This window comes from Gobius niger (genome assembly GCF_951799975.1).
Source record: "Gobius niger genome assembly, chromosome: 16".
Classification (NCBI taxonomy): Eukaryota; Metazoa; Chordata; class Actinopteri; order Gobiiformes; family Gobiidae; genus Gobius; species Gobius niger.
In genome coordinates this window covers 16,429,192-16,447,786 of record NC_136867.1, presented here as the reverse complement: position 1 = coordinate 16,447,786, position 18,595 = coordinate 16,429,192, and the positions used below count along the sequence as shown (strand labels likewise).

At 42.8% G+C, this 18,595-nt stretch overlaps 1 protein-coding gene across 1 annotated transcript in view; it reads left to right on the top strand.

Annotated features, from left to right (window-relative positions):
- The window catches only part of syne1b (spectrin repeat containing, nuclear envelope 1b), a 67,019-nt gene that overhangs the window by 44,304 nt on the left and 4,120 nt on the right, over positions 1-18,595 (top strand). Inside the window, exons 95-146 of the mRNA XM_079573919.1 lie at positions 80-193; positions 299-460; positions 623-817; positions 924-1,100; positions 1,926-2,117; positions 2,213-2,344; positions 2,429-2,529; positions 2,613-2,766; positions 2,899-3,024; positions 3,102-3,257; positions 3,681-3,890; positions 4,046-4,147; positions 4,227-4,346; positions 4,596-4,796; positions 5,208-5,381; positions 5,459-5,590; positions 5,715-5,911; positions 6,005-6,137; positions 6,210-6,392; positions 6,479-6,628; positions 6,745-6,921; positions 7,005-7,160; positions 7,238-7,393; positions 7,488-7,658; positions 7,780-7,913; positions 8,062-8,266; positions 8,354-8,536; positions 8,646-8,792; positions 8,874-9,028; positions 9,300-9,447; positions 9,519-9,613; positions 9,699-9,933; positions 10,527-10,721; positions 10,820-10,945; positions 11,080-11,235; positions 11,593-11,751; positions 12,024-12,190; positions 12,274-12,436; positions 12,573-12,760; positions 12,874-13,024; positions 13,111-13,293; positions 13,514-13,651; positions 13,952-14,143; positions 14,469-14,784; positions 15,087-15,155; positions 15,945-16,054; positions 16,143-16,269; positions 16,349-16,560; positions 16,805-17,005; positions 17,106-17,234; positions 17,440-17,652; positions 17,851-17,943. Of these exons, the coding sequence (XP_079430045.1) occupies positions 80-193; positions 299-460; positions 623-817; positions 924-1,100; positions 1,926-2,117; positions 2,213-2,344; positions 2,429-2,529; positions 2,613-2,766; positions 2,899-3,024; positions 3,102-3,257; positions 3,681-3,890; positions 4,046-4,147; positions 4,227-4,346; positions 4,596-4,796; positions 5,208-5,381; positions 5,459-5,590; positions 5,715-5,911; positions 6,005-6,137; positions 6,210-6,392; positions 6,479-6,628; positions 6,745-6,921; positions 7,005-7,160; positions 7,238-7,393; positions 7,488-7,658; positions 7,780-7,913; positions 8,062-8,266; positions 8,354-8,536; positions 8,646-8,792; positions 8,874-9,028; positions 9,300-9,447; positions 9,519-9,613; positions 9,699-9,933; positions 10,527-10,721; positions 10,820-10,945; positions 11,080-11,235; positions 11,593-11,751; positions 12,024-12,190; positions 12,274-12,436; positions 12,573-12,760; positions 12,874-13,024; positions 13,111-13,293; positions 13,514-13,651; positions 13,952-14,143; positions 14,469-14,784; positions 15,087-15,155; positions 15,945-16,054; positions 16,143-16,269; positions 16,349-16,560; positions 16,805-17,005; positions 17,106-17,234; positions 17,440-17,652; positions 17,851-17,943 (8,361 nt within the window). The remainder of the gene's footprint in view (positions 1-79; positions 194-298; positions 461-622; positions 818-923; positions 1,101-1,925; positions 2,118-2,212; positions 2,345-2,428; positions 2,530-2,612; positions 2,767-2,898; positions 3,025-3,101; positions 3,258-3,680; positions 3,891-4,045; positions 4,148-4,226; positions 4,347-4,595; positions 4,797-5,207; positions 5,382-5,458; positions 5,591-5,714; positions 5,912-6,004; positions 6,138-6,209; positions 6,393-6,478; positions 6,629-6,744; positions 6,922-7,004; positions 7,161-7,237; positions 7,394-7,487; positions 7,659-7,779; positions 7,914-8,061; positions 8,267-8,353; positions 8,537-8,645; positions 8,793-8,873; positions 9,029-9,299; positions 9,448-9,518; positions 9,614-9,698; positions 9,934-10,526; positions 10,722-10,819; positions 10,946-11,079; positions 11,236-11,592; positions 11,752-12,023; positions 12,191-12,273; positions 12,437-12,572; positions 12,761-12,873; positions 13,025-13,110; positions 13,294-13,513; positions 13,652-13,951; positions 14,144-14,468; positions 14,785-15,086; positions 15,156-15,944; positions 16,055-16,142; positions 16,270-16,348; positions 16,561-16,804; positions 17,006-17,105; positions 17,235-17,439; positions 17,653-17,850; positions 17,944-18,595) is intronic.

The window sequence follows — 18,595 nt, the reverse complement described above, 5'->3', positions numbered from 1 at the left end:
AAGTTGACAATCCTTCTGTAGTTTATATAACTGTATTTGTTGATTCTATAAATTTGCCATTTTTCTTACATTTTGATAGACTGGTGGAGGAACACTCATAAGAGCCCCAATTCAAGAGCTGTACGACCCAACATTTGACTCTGTGGCCCACCTCGATGACCTGCAGCGATCCTGGGAGAGCTTAAAAAATGTGGTACGTAAACAGAACAAAAACGATGTCTTGGGTTAGTGTTATTACCTTTATTATTCTTTTGATTTGTCTCGGTTTTTGTGTGTTCACCCAACCTTACAAAAACAGATCAGTGAGAAGCAGAGGTCACTGTATGAAGCCCTGGAGAAGCAGCAGCATTACCAGGGCTCACTCCAGTCCATCTCCTCTCAAATGGAGGCTCTGGAAAACAAATTGAGCGAGCCACTGGAAGCAGATATCAGTCCTGACAGCCACATAAGGGACCATCAGGTGAGCCGATATTCTTATATTTAGACAAAAAAAAAGGGCTTGAGAAAGACAGTAGATTTTTAGACACGAAAGGAAGACATCTTTCGTTTTCTTTGTTTTAAGATACATTCCTATATTTCAGAATGTAATCTAGATATATAGTAATCTGTTGTACCCCTACAGGACATAATTAGGGAAATAAAAATCGTCCAGGATGAAATTGACACACTGCAGACAAGCTTCACGGCAGATCTTGTGTCAGATACGGTTGACTCTGAGATGGCTGACCAGCTGGCCATGCAGTCATCTCTGTCTGTGTTGGCTGAAAGGATGGCCACTATCCACATGAAGGCCTCAGGGAAGCAACAGCAGCTGGAGGTAATGACGTGGAAATCATTCGCAAACACAAAACACAGCATATTATCCACTTTCCACTTGTACGTGACTCCATATGACATTATAATCACTCATTCTTTTGTCTCAGGAGTGTGTTAGTGACCGTTTGGAGGGGCAGCGGCAGGAGCAGGCCATTTACCGATATCTGACTGAGGCGCAGGAGATGGAGCAGTGGCTGAACACCACCCGGATCACAGCGGAGTCCATGGTGGAGCTCACACCTTCAGGAGAGGAGGAGATGGAGACCCTGCTCACTGACTGTCAGGTGAGAGTTCCCTCAAGTGTACAAATAATGCTACAACATGAGCATTTAGATGCCATTTGTTATTATGTAATTCTCTCTTCTACTGGTATTACTAGAATTAACTGAAATAACAATTACTTGCTATCCCACTAACTAGCTAACTACTAAGATAAGTTTTCCCTTGAAGGATCAATCAAATGGACCCCGTATAGTTGCATTTGTCCTTGACTCATAAAGAGCAGAAATCTTTCGCTGGATAAACAAGAGCCTTAGTGCAGTAAGACGGTAAATTCAGATGGCTGTGGCTCTAACGGTCAGAAGCACCAGTCTTAAGAAGATTATGCAAATGCGTCGGTGTGCTGGAGGCGTGTTAGCATGGGGCAGTGGCTCAGGGGTGGTGACTTCCTGAAGATTAATAGACTGTGCTGCTCAGATTGGTGTTGCGAGATAAAGCTGCTTGAATATCCAAGTAGGGAATTCTAAAGAGGTGTAGTTAGCTTCAGCAATGGACTAGCAAGCTCTAGATGGCTTTTTCTTTCTATGTGAGGAATGGCTTGGACAAAATGGATAGCAGTTGGACAATAGCGGTAGATATGGCTGAAATATTTTATTATTTTGACAATGTTGCAGAGCAGGGTGTTTATAGGATTAGTGCTATTATGCTGCATGAGAGGCTACACTGCAGAGATTGGCCAAAGATGAAGACCAAAAGCCATCTTCCCCTGTCCACCTGGCAGGGAGAGGAGCTACTGCGTTAGGGGCTGTGGCCCTGTACTGGATCAGGTTTGGAGCCAGGTCTATAAAAGCGCCATGTTTGAGCTTGGGTCTCTGATGCTGCTCCTCCAGAACATGCTGGTAGAGATCGAGGAGAAGGTGCAGGCACTGTCTGAGCTGGCCATGCACAGTGACAGTCTTCTGATGGAGGGACGTGCTGAGACCAGGGAGGAAGCAGAGAGACTGACCCGCAAACTGAGCACACTGAAGGGAGGGCTGCTGGAGTTACAGAAGATACTACAGGACAAGCAGAAGAACATTCAGGTGAAACATGCTGTGGATGCTTAATGTACTTGTCTGCCATTAGAGCTATATCTAATGGGTGTGTATTACTTCAATTTTATCCTTTGTTGCCGCAGGGCTCTATGCATGAGCAGGAGGACAGTGAGTCTGACTCAAGCCTTTCCCAAAGCCCCAGTGTCCAGGACTGGCTGGCCCAGGCCCAAACCACTCGCTCACTACAACGCCAGGACTCTCTACAGAGGCAGAAGGTATTTTTTACTCCCATGAATGTTCATTGATGTACAAAACTGTATTTATTGCCCACTGCTTCTGTGTGTGTATTTTGCTAAAAGGAACTAGAAGAGCAGTTGGCAGAACAGAAGAAACTGCTCCAGTCTGTGGCCAGTCGAGGAGAGGAGATCCTCATTCAGCAGGCCTCTCCCAGCAGCGCTGTGTAGCTTAAATTTACTTACTAGAAAATACCTCAGGGACATGTTGGGTGGGCCTTTATCTTTGACCTGTATTTTTGGCCTGTAGGTTGGCTGAACCTTTTTCACCTGAGGTCTTGGTTAAGAAGGAAGCACAGATTGCCCGTGAGCAGATGAGACAGAAATGGGAAAGTCTGAAACTGGAATTGAAAACTAAGCTGCAGCTTCTGCAGAAAACTTTGGAGCAGGATCAGAAACAACCGGTGAGGATTTATTGGAAAATGCATGAAATGTGTTGATGTTGCAAAAGCACAAGTTACAATTGGTCTATGTTAAGCATCCAACAAATATAACATTGGCGTCCATGTCTGTTTATGTGTAATGCTTGTTTGTAGGTGTTTTCTCGAACTCGCGTGGCCACATCGGGGCCATTATTTAAAGGAGAAATTCAAGCTGACAAATCATCTCTGAAAACTCTCTATGACAGTTTCAGACAAACAATAGAGGATTTGACGGTTCAGGTAATTAACTGCTCTAGTGTTACTTCATTATTGCACTAAAGCTTGTATTAACTTGAGTTGTTAAACTGTATTTTTAGCCTGGTGGTGGTGACACCCACGTGGTGCACATGGAGCAGCAGCTCTACTCTGCAGTGGCCTCCACCTCCTCGTGGCTCGATGGTGTGGAGAGCAATGTCTTCTCCGGTTCGGTGCTAATGAATGAAAATGCAGAAACGCAACTTCAGAAACAAGAGGTACCGTGGTCTAGTACAATTACTCTGATCCTATTCTTTAATATTCATAATTTAGTCTAGAACATAATCAAGTTATGGTCTGAGTTTTACAACAAAAACACATTTCACAACATTTTGCATAGCTTGCATTTTGGTGACATTAATAAGTCGCTACGCGTGGGATAAAGAAACAGACAGAATTTTGATGCTGGAAGAGTGCCTTGTTTTTTCTTTTCCCTCCCAAGGTTTTGCTTCCTCAGCACCAAAGAGCACGTTCATCTCAGAACAAATATTTTTATGAAAATTGCCAAGCAGTTAAAGCACTGAAATTTGAAATACTCCCCCCCTCTCCCCCATTTCATTTCATTTCATTACTGTAGGCTCTTTATCTACAGTATTTATTACAGTATTTAATTGTTATACATTGTTTACCTCTTTTGACAGACTCTTGAAAGTGACGTGATGCATGTGACAGAGGACGTGAAGCTCAGCAAGTCCTTGTTAGTGGGGTCCTCCACTTTGCAGCAGGAGGACCGGGTTCTTCTGGAGGACAACCTGGACTGTCTCAGGGAGAGACTAGGGACTCTGGGCTCCGCTCTGGGCCAGCGCTGTGACCACATGAGGAGCAGGACACAGGAAATCACTGCCTTCCAGGTGAACTTTAATAATATTTAACCACTGCCAAGAGTAAAAAAAACACTTCCCTACTATATGCACAAATTGCACATATAGCAATATAGTACATAAATCAGAAAATGCTTGGGTTGAAATATCTTAAAATCCTGTTGTTGTTTTTTTTGACATTTTAGACTGAATTGCAGCTTTTCCACACCGCTTTTATTGAGAACAAGTGCCAGATTCTACAAGCCTTAGCTGGGGCCATGGATAAGCCCGCCTCAAAACAACTCGAGGTAGAAAAAAGGACTCCAACAAATACTGACTGAAAGTGATGGAAAAATATTCACTAATTGTATTCGATGGTTTTCTCAGGTTATTGCCAATGCAGAGGAGAACCTGAAAGATTGTGAACAGAGGATCACGGAGCTTAGAGCCAGAGGAGCTTCGTTACAGGCGGATCAGATTTCCACCAACAAACTACTGAAACTACAGGTAAAGCAAAAACCTTACAGCAAGTCCAATGCACTAAGAAAACTTAAAGCTCTTGGCATGATTTTCAGACACAAAAGGCTAATGAGTGTCAATTTTACTTAAGAAATGTTCTCACTGCTTCTAAACGATTTGCATATTATGGTTGAGCGGGCTTTGAATTTTTGTCAAATTAAAATTCACATGTCATTTGATACCCTGGACACTCAGCGCTCTAAACTTACTATAAACTGTTTTCTCTGTTCCCTTTAGGACTCGTACGAGGAGCTGCTGATGACTGTGGGCTGTCGGAGAAGCGGTCTGAACCAGAACATAGCACTGAAGGAGCAGTTCGATCGGGCTCTGCAGGATCTGGCCGACCTCGTGGACACCGCCAAAGACAAGATGGCTGCAGACCACAGGATCATCGCCAGTTCTGTGGAGGAAGTGCAGAGCCACCTGGACAAACACAAGGTTAGGTCAATTGTAAAAGAAATACATGTTCTGTAGACCAAATTTATTTATTGTGTGGCAGGCTTTCCAAATGTTTTATCAGTTCATAATTGACTCTGTGCATAACTTCAGATCATAACAACTCCACCCAAGAAGTGATTTCCTGTTTCGATCCAGCACGCCAACATAAAAGCACCATCTTATTCAGCAGTTCAGCAGTTCATTAGTTCAACTTTCTACCTAACTATTAACAGACAAAAGACTTAAAATGTGTGTATTTGATTATATTCTTGTAATGTTGCAAGTGCCTTCTGAACTAATCAAGGAGACGAGCGGTGCGCTTTTATTTTGGCGTGCTGAATTTAAAGTTAATTAGAAATTAATCATTAATCATCGTAATAATAAAAATCACTGTGTTTTATTCTTTCGTAGGAGTTTTTCCAGGGCCTGGAGTCCCATATGATTTTAACAGAAACTTACTTCAGAAAGATCAGCTCCCTGATACTTCCCACAGAGAGCCAAGCTTTAGAGGAGACCATGGCCCAGGCGCAAGACATCCTCAAAAAGGCTCACAGTAAAGGCGTGGAGCTAGAGGGTATACATGAGGTATGAAAACTCTTTATATATTTATTACTTTATGTCTATTTACAATGACAAAATAAATCCTGTTTCTTTTCATTTAGACCTGGTCCCGCCTGGCACATGATTACCAGTGCCTGAATCGACATTTAGAGGCTGTTGAGGGATGTATGCCCACAGTCGGACTGGTAGAGGAGACTGAGGAGAAACTTGTTGAGAGGATATCGCTATATCAGGTATACCAATGACCTGCTTATTGAAATGTAAACATTTGTCCAACCCTATATTCAAAGAACCCATCTCTTGTTGATTATGCCAAAACAAAAAAGAAAAATATATTTAAAATGTAACTGTTTACAGGGTCTGAAGAGCAGGCTGACAGAGCACCAGCACAGGCTGCACCAGGTTCTGGACGAGGGTAAACACCTGCTGTGTTCGGTCTGTTGTCCTGGTCTGGAGAATCAGCTGGCTCTGTTAGGAGAGCACTGGATCAGCAACACCGCCAAAGTCAACAAGGAGCTGCAGCGACTCGAGGCCACGCTGAAACACTGGACCAGGTCAGCACATTTTGTTCATTTATTTTAATTTGTTCTATATTCAAATCAAACAAACAGAAAAAGAATATTAAGTGATTATAATGTGTTTTGTAGGTACCAGCGGGAGTGTGCAGAGCTGAGCGAGTGGCTGCAGTCGGCTCTGGAGCGACTGGAGTTCTGGAACACTCAGGCCATACTAGTGCCTCAGGAACTGGAGAGCGTCAGAGACCATTTGACTGCTTTTCTGGTAATTTATTATGATACTAGATATGGTCAGGAGACGTTTTTCAACTCACAACTTGCTGATTAATTATTGCAGGAGTTTTCCAAAGAGGTGGAGGGTAAGTCCAGCCTGAAGACCTCCGTGGTGTCAGAAGGGAACCAGCTGCTGAGGCTGAAGAAGGTGGACACAGTGGTGCTGCGGTCTGAACTGGGACGCATAGACACACAATGGACCGAGCTTCTCACACGGATCCCAGTGGTGCAAGAGAAACTGCACCAGGTAAAGACACAACGATAGGAAGAACGTAAAGTAAAAGTCCAGCACTGCAAATCCTTCATGTCATGATTTCAAACATTTTCTTTCAGATTCAGATGGAGAAACTCGCCTCACGCCATGCCATCTCCGAGCTGTTCAACTGGATCTCACTCATGGAGAATGTGATTGAAGAGGATGAGGAGAATCTCAAAAGCGCCGTTGGTTCAAATGTGATTCAGGACTATCTTCAAAAGTACAAGGTACACTTTTATCTATCCATTAGTCAATGACGTGACAATAATGTTTTCGATGCGTTCTTTGGGCTTTGTGCCGTTTTAAGTATTTGTGGAAATTATTTGTTTTTTTCCCCATTCAGGGTTTCCGAGTAGATCTAACCTGTAAGCAGCTGACGGTGGACTTTGTGAACCAGTCAGTGCTGCAGCTCAGTGGGCAGGACGTGGAGGTCAAACGCAGCGACAAGACAGACTTCGCCGAACGACTCGGAGCCATGAATCGGCGCTGGCAGATCCTGCAGGGGCGCATCAATGAAAGGGTATGAATAAGGCAACCGAATTGTGCAAAGCCCTGTGTAGACATACTGACTATAAATGTATTAATGATCTCATCTACATAAAGATTCAGTTCTTGGACGGCCTGCTTGAGATGTGGCTGGAGTATGAGAGTAGCATTCAGGCGCTGAAATTCTGGATGTCGACACAAGAAGAACGATTGAAGAGAAAACACCGGATAGAAGACCTCACGTCTGTACAAAACGCACTCAAGGACTGCCAGGTACTATATCCTGCTGAGTGACTGTTTTCGGTGCTCAGTTGTAGCATTACCAACGTTATGTGCCTATACATTTGCAGGAAATGGAGGACATGGTAAAGGAGAAGGAGAAAGAGCTTGAGCGAGTGGAAGAACAGGGATGTGCTCTGGTCCAGAATAAAACCGATGAGGCCTGTGCTATAGTTATGGAGACACTGCAAGGCGTTAACCACACTTGGGCCAATCTCGATCACCTGGTATGACCCTAGCTTTGCTGTGATTCTACACATTGTAATTCATGATAATTCATGAGCCTTTAGTTTATTTATATTTATTTATTTTTGACTGCAGATTGGGCAGTTGAAAATCAGCCTTAAATCTGTGCTGGATCAGTGGACCTTATATAAAAAAGCCTCAGAGGAGATCAATGGTTACCTGATGGAGGGAAGGTACTCCGTGTCGCGGTTCCGCCTCCTCACCGGGTCACTGGGGGCTGTTCATCAGCAAGTTCAAAGTCTACAGGTAATTGACAAAGCTAACTTTTCTCAACACCATCTGTTTATTTTTGTGTAAAGTTAGATTAGGATATAAGGAAGCTTTTAAGAAATGCATAGACTAAGTGTTCACCTTTGTGCCTTCGAAGGGTTTGCAAGAAGAGCTGGAGAAGCAGGAGAGCAGCCTGAGGAAGTTTGGAGCAGTGACCCACCAACTACTGAAGGAGTGTCATCCCTCTGTGTCGGACTTCCTCAATAACGCTCTCAAGGATGTCAATGCCAGGTGAATAGCAAAACACTTTGGATGTCTGATAGAAAGATGGATCACAGTCTGTTGTGTGTGGGGAGATGGAAAGGGGTTGGCGTATTACTCTTGTGTTCCTGTCATATACCGCATACATAGTGGTAACTAACCATCACATTGTGCTCAGATGGGCTGGATTACTGGAGGAGATTGCAGAGCGTCTCAAATCCAGCAAAGGTCTTCTCCAGCTGTGGCAGCGTTACAAAGAGCTGTACGATCAGAGCTGCAGCAGTGCCCAGCTTCAGGAGGAAAAAACGGACAAGCTCCTGAAGGCAGCGAGCAGTAAAGATATTGCTGACGAGGAAGTGTCCAACTGGATCCATCAATGCACTGTGAGTCGACATATGTGGCGTTTAATAAGTGCTGTATTAAAAATGTTGTGTACTGGCTGTTAAGTAATGTTATACATTGGTGATCAGGAGGTGCTGAGGTCCCAGGCTCCAGCGCAGGCCTCTCTGCAGGTCCTTCATGAACTCGGAGAACAGCTCAAACAACAGGTGGATGTTTCAGCAGCTTCAGCCCTTCAGTCGGATCACCTCTCTCTGTGCCAAAGACTGAGCGCTGTGGAGCAGGCTCTGACCAGGCAGCTCACGACCCTGCAGGTGACTTTGTTTTTTTACCCTTTAAATTTAAATGTAGTTTAATTTTCTCTATCATATTTTTATTTCATGCTTCTTAAATGCCCCATCTCTTCCTTTTTTCATGCAATAGACTGGGGTTCATGATTACGAAACATTTAATGATCAGCTGGATTCACTTGGAAACTGGATCACTGAGGCTGAGGACGTCCTAAAGGTCCAAGACCCAAATGGCTCCGTTGACCTGAGCGCTATCCAGGATCGCATGGACGAGCTTAAGGTATTCTCATTTTTAAAGAATATAATTATAAGAAAAATTCCTACCATGTCATCTTATGTTATAACTATACACATTTGGCAGAAACTGATGCTCAAGTTCAGCAGCATGGCGCATGAATTGGAGCGTTTGAACGAGCTCGGATACAAACTTCCTCTTAACGATTCAGAAATCAAACGAATGCAAAACCTCAACCGAAGCTGGACTACTGCAACGGCCCAGACCACTGAGAGATTCAGGTAACAAGTAACTGCAACGTCTATATTAAGCTTGTGCATGACGGCGATTCGGACCTGAAGTAACAACTTTTTGAGTGACAGTGCCGGATTTTAGAGGCAGTTGTGGTGAACAGGGCTGAGCTCATTCTACACCGTAGGGCATTGCTGGAACATGTAGGGGGAGGAAAATACATATTTTTTTGTAACATTTTTAAACTCTGTATAGTCCCTTTAAAGTCACTGGGGTTTTTTTCACCTTTACCACATGTATTATTTGTTTCTTTTTTTGTAGCAAACTTCAGTCCTTCCTGTTACAACAGCAGACCTTCCTTGAGAAATGTGAAACCTGGATGGAGTTTTTGGTCCAAACGGAAGAAAATCTTGCTGTGGAAATTTCAGGGAACTTTCAGAGCTTGATGGACCAACAAAAGGCCCATGAGGTTCGAGCTCATTACTGTTGACATTAATGTGGTTGTCCTGCACAAGCTAATTCTCTGTCCTGTTTCGTCAGCTATTTCAAGCTGAGATGTTTAGCCGACAGCAGATTCTTCACTCGATTATCAGTGATGGTCAAAGGATGTTAGATCAAGGCCAGGTTGATGACAGGTAACAATTACACCTTATATATATTTTAAGATTTACAGGGAACTTTTCTGCTGCTTTCTCTAAAATATTAATATTTGTCTTGCAGAGATGAGTTCAACATGAAGCTTACTCTGCTGAGTAACCAGTGGCAGGGCGTGGTGCGTCGGGCCCAGCAGAGGAGAGGGATCATTGATGGTCTGGTGCGTCAGTGGCAGCGCTACAGAGAAATGGTGGAGAAGCTACGAAAGTGGCTCATGGAGGTCTCTCATCCCACTGAAGCCCTTCAGTCAGGGGCCACTATACCTCTGCAGCAGGCCCGATCCATGCTGGACACTGCACAGGTAGAATATAGTACAGTTACTGTATTTTCTGGACTATAAGTCGCTCCGGAGTATAAGTCGCACCAGCCAAAAAATGAAAATGAGGAAGAAAAAAACATATATAAGTCGCTCCAGAGTATAAGTCGCACCAGCCTTGGCAACTACCTGGGCATGGAGGCATAACTGCACCGTCGACAAGCCTCTTCCGGCACCCATTTTCAAACTCGTTCCTCTAGCTGTGGCCATCTAGCTTTTAGCCCGCAATTAGCTTTTTTTGTTTTCTTCATTGCAGCAAGAGTAACCTCCGCTTTTCGCCAGTCCCTCACTTGTGTCTCGCTCACTCCAAACTTTCTTTCTGCTGCTCTCGATTACCGTGAGCAGCAGAAAGAAAGTGGTACAGGAGTAGCAGATAGATCAGTGTGAAAATAACAAACATTGTGGGATTATGTATGTTGATATATAAGTCTCACCTGAGTATAAGTCACACCCCCAGCCAAAGTATGAAAAAAAAGTGTGACTTATAGTTCGGATAATACTTTTTTGTTAAATACTCACACAGTCTCTGAATTGCTTTCTTATTGACACTTTGACCACTTGGCCATTTTGTGTTACAGCTGAAGGAGAAGGTGCTCCAGCGGCAGCAGGGCAGTTACATCCTGACGGTGGAAGCGGGTCGTCAGCTGCTGCTCTCTGCTGACGGTCGGGCCGAGGTGACTCTTCAGGCCGAGCTCACGGAGATTCAGGAGAGATGGAAACAAGCCACAGTGTGTCTGGAGGAGCAGAAGAAAGAGCTGGCTATACTGCTCAAGGTCAGTAATGAGGGACTTCATCTTTGGACCTTCGAGATGAGTAGTGGTATTCGTAAGTTCATGATTCTCAGTTCTGACTTCTAAATATCTTAATGCAGGACTGGGAGAGATGTGAAAAGGGCATTTGTTCATCACTGGAGAAACTCAGAGCTTTCAAACGTCAGCTTTCACAGCCTCTTCCTAATCACCACGAAGATCTACAGGCTGAACAGATGCGCTGCAAGGTAAGGTTTCAAATACTGACTTGACTGATATATTCGTGTTTATCATGTATACAATCCTAGGGCTTAAGTAGTAGTACTAGTATCATACATTAGGTGCTCTGTTTGTGCCATAGTAACGTAAGCTTTATATTTAGGATTTGGAGAACACCTTTAATGGCTGGACTGGAGATTTGGCCCATCTTGCTGTCCTCAGAGAGTCCCTTTCCTGTTACATCAGCGCAGAAGACCTCTCTGTTCTGCAGGAGAGGATCGAGCTACTGCACCGACAATGGGAGGAGATGTGTCACCAGGTAAAATAGACCAAATTTGATGTGAAATGTGCATAATAAATTATTATTATGAAGTAATATGAATGAGTTTTACAGCAACAATCAATTGCTAAATCAATGAAGTCATTCAATACAAACCATCCATATGTTGCCATATATGGTCCCTATCTCAACATTTAAAAGCATTTTACTTTTAGAGATAATGTCTGCTTCATTCAAAAGGAAATGTCTGCATGCAAACTGAAAGCCACAGTTCAATGATTTTTTTTCTAAGATACATCCTGTGTGGAGTTGGCATTATGCAGACAGACAGGAAACTGACATGCAGAGTGCACTTGCGGATGTACAGATATTTAGTTGTGGGGTTTTTTCTTTTAGCTGTCACTTCGTCGACAGCAAGTGTGTGAAAAGCTCAATGAATGGACAGTGTTCAATGAGAAGTATAAGGAGCTGTGTGAGTGGCTGACCAAGATGGAGAATAAAGTGTCACAGAATGGAGACATCAGCATCGAGGAAATGATTGAGAAGCTACGCAAGGTACTGTCTGATTTATTCATAGTTTTGAGTGGATAAACCTGCACCTACTCTCACCTACTCGAGTATGACATGACACCTTGACAGGTGAAGTGAATATACTTTTTTAAGAAGCAAAAAAGTGTGCACAATGTGTCGTCTGGCTATTCTGTTTCTAGAATTAGAAGAAGAAGTTAATGGTGGTTTTGATAAAAACGTGTGAAATATCCAGTGCATCATCACATGTTTCCATACTGTACAGGTCATGAACATAATTCAATGTATCTCATTGCCAGGATTATCAAGAGGAAATAACCTTGGCTGAGCAGAACAAGTCGCACCTGCATAAGCTGGGGGAGCGCCTGGCACGAGCCAGTCACGAAACCAAAGCCGCAGAAATAGAACAGAAACTCTGCAAAGTTGGTGACCGATGGCAACACCTTCTTGATCTCATTGGAGCAAGGCAAGCAACACACACATTTCTTTGAATTGTTGATGTGTTTTTCTTTTCCAGTTTTGTGTCAATTTATTATTTTTACTTTTCAGAGTAAAGAAGCTCAAGGAAACCCTTGTGGCTGTGCAGCAGTTGGACAAAAACATGAGCAGTCTTCGGTCTTGGTTGGCACATATTGAAACAGAGCTCTCTAAACCAATCACCTACGAATCCTGTGACTATGAGGAAATACAGAGAAAACTCGATCTACAACAGGTACTATAACGTTTTATTTATATTTGTATATATTATTTATATATATATATATATATTTTTTTTTTAACCAAGGTAATTATTTGTATATTTTCCTCTTTGCACTGTATCATTGGTTTAATTTCTCTCCCCTCTGTAGGAGCTGCAGCGGGACATAGAAAAGCACAGCACAGGGGTGGCCTCAGTCCTGAACCTGTGTGAAGTTTTGCTTCACGATTGCGACGCTTGTGCCACTGACGCCGAGTGTGACTCCATCCAACAGGCCACACGCAGCCTGGACCGCCGCTGGAGGAGCATCTGCGCCCAGTCCATGGAAAGACGCCTCAGGTAAGGACACGTTTTTGTTGTTGTTTTTTCTCTAGTGATGCCAAACTTCTGAACTTGCCAGTGTAAAATAGGGCCAAAAAAAATGACGGTTTGAATAATTTATTATAATGTAGGATTGAGGAGACCTGGAAATTGTGGCAGAAATTCCTGGAAGATTACTCTCGGCACGACGAGTGGCTGACCACCTCCGAGAAAACCGCTGCTCTCCCAAACTCCTCCAACGTCCTGTACACTGTGGCGAAGGAGGAGCTCAAGAAATTTGAGGTCAGGATATTATGGATTAGATCATTTGAATAGTCTGTCACATCAAGTCAGAATAGTTGTCATTTATTGCATTTTTATTTCCACAGGCTTTTCAGAGGCAGGTCCATGAAAGCTTAACCCAACTGGAGCTGATTAATAAGCAGTACCGGCGCTTGGCCCGAGAGAACCGCACAGACTCCTGCTGCAGACTGAAGGAAATGGCCAACGACGCCAACCAGAGATGGGACAACCTGCAGAAGAGGGTGGCTTCCATCCTGCGCAGACTAAAGGTAAGTTTACTGTTTTAAATGACTAAACAAAACTTATTTATTAATTTACATTATATTGTTATATTGTCAAACCACTGCTCTCTTCTCCCAGTATTTTTTTTACTGTGCTTGCAAATGTAATTTAAAATGACATTTATTTTTTCTGTTAAGAGGTGAATGTGATTATCAACGTATCATAACCCTTTTGTTGTTGTTGTTGTTGTTGTTGTTGTTTTTAAAGCACTTTATAAATCAGAGAGAGGAATTTGAGACAGCAAGAGACGGGATCCTGGTTTGGCTGACGGAGATGGACCTGCAGCTCACCAATATAGAACATTTCTCTGAGTGTGACATTCAGGCCAAGATCAAACAACTCCGGGTTAGTTCACAAGTTTGACTAAAGACAACAATAGAGTGATTGTTTTTATAGTATTTACATTTGGATTATTATTATTTTATTTTTTTGGATAATGTTCATTGTTGTTGCATTCAACACTTAAATCAGCAACAATAAATATAGTTCTTTTTGGTGACTGGCAGGTTAAACAAGCAAAGTATGTGGCATGCAATTCTACTTCTATGCCTTTAGCCGATTATGTACTGTACGGATTATAGAAAGTTGAAAGAATTCTGCTGATATTACATTTCTCTTTGAAATCCATTTTTTTTTCCTTCCCAGTCTTTCCAGCAGGAGATCTCTCTGACCACGGCTAAAATCGAGCAGATCTTCCACCAGGGCGAAGGGCTGATCGAGAAGAGTGAGCCTCTGGACGCTGCAGTGATCGAGGAGGAGCTGGAGGAGCTGCAGCGCTACTGCCAGGAGGTGTTCGGACGAGTCGAGAGATATTACAAGAAACTCATGAGACTGCCTGTAAGTGCATATTGTAAACTCAGTCATTTGTAGAAAATGTCTGTGCATCTTATTATAAAGCCTTTGTATCAATTTCATTAACTTTAAGGCTAGTTTGTTAGGATTTCTGTGACGGTGACCCTGAAAAGTGACCCTGCAAGTTAGGAATGAGTTTGGACACAATTAGAAATGTAATTTACCTGTGCCCTTTTTCATTGTTTGTAAAGAAAAGTACTGGGCTTTAATAAAATTGTACAGGAATGAAGTCTACAGGCCAAACAATTAGAAAAATGAACTAATCAATTGGACTGAACCACGAACATTGCCGCCTGCGTTTCTTCTGTAGCTCGCAGACGACGATTCCGAAGTGTTCTCATCCGACCGGGAGCTAGAGCTGGACGAGCCTGGGGACCTGTCCAGTGTCCCGTGGAATGAGCGTTTGGGAGATGGGTCCCCTCTGCCCTCCTCGGGACGGTCCCTGGCAGCCCAGCTGAGGACGGAGCGGTCGGGTCGAGACACTCCAGCCAGCGTGGATTCTATACCCCTGGAATGGGACCACGACTACGACCTGAGCCGAGGTCTTGAGAGCGCTAGCAGAGCCCTGAGGGAGCAGCAGAGCGAGGAGGGAGACTTCATTCAGAGAGCTGCTTCTGCTCTCTCAGGTCTGTCATGTTCTATTCCAATTATGGGTTGAATATTGATAAGAACATTTCATATACAGTAGCTCCTTTAAAGATGCTTTCAGAAGCTTAAAGTATGACTATGAATTGGACATTAAGCAGGTTTGTTTAAAAAATAATATTTAAAAATCCATTCCTACTATAAAGGGGTTATGTTGACAAACCCATGTGGTAAATAATTTCTCTACGACAACTAAATAAGCTGAACTAAACAGGTGAAATGTTTAGTGAAATGAATGACGGTGCTCTCACTGAATGATTGTACTGTACAATGTTTCTTGCAGATGTAGTGATCCCAGAGAGCCCTGAAGCCTATGTTAAACTTACTGAGCAAACTCTGAGGTCCTCCACTGGTAGGAACAGCAGCAGACCGCATGATATGGGCGCCTGGGCCACAATTAACTCAATTAATCTAACCTTTTCACTGGGCTATGGGCTTTGACTATGTCCTCTTTTCTCTCTATTGGACACCAATAACAGATTGGTTTGTAACTCTGTGGGATGTGGTCAATTTTGTTTTAATTCACGCAAAATGTCTCTTTTTCCGTTTGACAGTGGTAAAATAGAATTGATCCAATCCTGCTGTCTAACAAACTTAATTTATTTTACAGTGTGCTGTGTGGCTAACCCTGGTAGTAATTTCTACATAACATGTTCAGACAATTAAAAGTGGACTGAGCTATATAATATATATATATACATATATATTTATATATTGTATTCTCCAATATGAGGTGCAAGATTTCAGCCGCTGTTTCTGCTGTGATTTTGTGGCTAAAGAATGCTTAATGCGTTTTCTGCGAGGTGTATTGCCTTGATTTAAATGCTCTGTCCACTTTTAAAAATATATACTTTTGTTTAAAGAAGCATGGTGTTTGAGATGACTTAATTTAACTTCTTTTAAATTACATGTTAGTAACTCTGTTGGTCTTTTTCTGAGTTCCATTTATACAGAGAAACTAAATTCACTTGGAAGTGGATATGGGAATCTGCTTATCATCATGATAATGATTCATATTCTGTGATCCTCTGTGTTAATGGGACTTCAGCTGTTTCTTAATTACTAATATTGATATACGATGCAGTGCTTTAACAATAATCTTTAAGCTTAAATAACAAACATCTTTGCATTCTGTTTCCAGGTGAAGCAGCCTCCACTGACTCCCAGTCTCTGGACGTCAGCCGTTTCCAACAAACAGACCGGACTCGAACGCCTACAGGCGCTGAGCTTGATGGATCTTACATGGGATATGTATGTCTTCTCCAGTTTTAGATCGTGCAGCATATTTACTGCATGGTTTTAACATAAACTGTTGTATCGCTAATATTTTTTCTTCCAGATGCGACTACTGGGAGAGTGTCGAGGCAGTATAGACACAGTGAAGAGGATGGGATTTGAACTGAAGGAGGATGAAGATATCGTTTCAGGACTTGCAGATCCCAGCAGCTCAGAATCTCAGACCTCAGGTGAATTGGATATTGTCTTTGTCATATTGTATATCCATACGTCCATGCTCAGTAATTACACTTTTCCGTCCTCTCTCAGGTGTGATCGAGCGCTGGGAGCTCCTGCAGGCCCAGGACCTGAGTAAAGAGCTTCGGACGAAGCAGCGGCAGCAGCAGTGGCAACAGCTGAACTCTGACCTGAACAATGTGTGGAGCTGGTTGGGACAAACAGAGGAGGAGCTGGAGCTACAGAGAAGACTGGACCTCAGCACAGACATTCAGAACATTGAGCAACGCATTAAAAAACTCAAGGTAACACACACACATCACATTCTGTTTATTTGGAAAAAGAAATAACAAACAAGGGAAGAACTGCACCAACATGTAAGGAGGTTCTTAGTTTCATCCTTAGCATCTTCAATTATTGCTTCATCATTTGTCAACTACTTTATCTTGACTAATATTATTTTGAATTACTGCTTTTTAAATGCTCACTCAGTAGTGCATCTACCGCTCACTTCTTCTCTCCAATCATCAAAATGAAATACGTCCACAGGAGCTGCAAAAAGCCTTCGACAAGAGGAAGGCCATAGTCCTGTCCATAAACCTGTGCAGCGGAGAGTTTGTGCAGTCGGATTCAGGGGAGTCCAGAGAACTTCAGATTAAGCTCAAAGACATGAACAACCACTGGGACCGGCTCAGCTTATCTCTGGAGCAGTGGAGGGCATCACTACAAGAGGCACTTATGCAATGCCAAGTATGTTTCCAGACTCTGCATATTCACTCCAACATTGTTTCTTTTGTTTGTTGTTTTTTGGCTCAATTTAAGTATTGATATGCCTTACTTTAATGTGTAGGAATTCCATGAGATGAGTCATGGCTTACTGCTCTGGATAGAAAACATTGATCGAAGGAGGAATGAGGTGGTTCCCATCGACCCTATTCTCGACAGTGATACTCTCCAGCAGCATCATAAGACACTGACGGTAAGAGGTTACACTAAATCCCTTTATATTTGCCTCAATTTACTCTTTCTCTTTTCATCTTGTGTGTACTTGCCTTAAATTAGTGTAAACTGTAAATGTAACTCCTAATCTTTCTTACACTGTGTCTGAGAGCTATAAATAAATACTCTCCAGTTACAAATAATGTATAATTTTACTACTACTACTTATTCTTTATTCTCCACAGCAAATACGGCAGGAGCTCCTCGATTCCCAGTTGAAGGTGGCCCCGCTACAGGACATGTCGCTGCAGTTGCTGGTCAACGCTGAGGGCAGCGACTGTCTGGAGGCCAAGGAGAAGGTGCACGTCATCGGGAACAGGCTCAAACTGCTGCTTAAGGAAGTGACCAGGGACCTGAGAGAGCTCGCCAAGATTTTAGACATCACAAGTAGTCAGCAGGTCAGTAGTTCCACTAAGATCCACTTCTGACTTGGGCTTTATTGGGAATGTCTTTATTCACCACAGTAGATCTATTATTTACAGGACTCATAAGCGTATGTTCCCGTTATCAAAGAGCGTGCCTAGTCCTGGATGTTGAGTCCATTTCCTTCTCAAGAGCTCAGAATATCTTTTTTTTTTTATCTTCTCTCGATCCAGGACCTTTCATCTTGGTCTTCTGCGGACGATCTGGACACCTCTGGCTCCCTCAGTCCGGTTTCAGGAAGGAGCACCCCGAGTCGGCGTCGATCGGTAACACCCACAGCCAAAACTACTGCACATTATCACTGATTCACAAACTGGGATATTTGATTACTTGTTTAGATTGTTGTGTGTTGTTTAGTAACTATTTTTAAACCCGTGCCCCTGAATGCCCCTGTGAAGGCCAGGTCCACCCACCTCCTCTGCCATCCCCCAATTTCTCCTCACTGCATCTTCTCGTCACCAGTGGTTCTCAAACTGCACAAATGCGGGAATTCTTTTGGTGGTATTGTTTACTTACATTAATTAATATTGAGAGTATCTGTCTTTGTTAGGCATTTATATGAAGTGTAGGTCATGTAGCTTCTTATTTTGTCTTGGTTAAGACCTAATGCTAAAAATCTGGCTTAGTCCCTCTTAAGCTGGAAGTCTAATTGTTTTCTTAGTTTGAGAACCACTCCTGTGTACCTGCTTTACTTTTCTCTTTCTCTCAACGACTACAATTTTCTGTCTTTTTCTGCACCTTTTCTGCACCTCAATACTTTTTTATGTAAACCTTTCTTTCAGAGCTCTTTTTTCCCCAATCTGTCTATCCTGCACATCTTAATTTCCTCTGATCAGTCTTAATTAAGTTTGATCTAACTTTCCCTCAACATTCTGGGAAAATGTATTTCAATCTAAGTTTATATAAAAAAAGATTTAA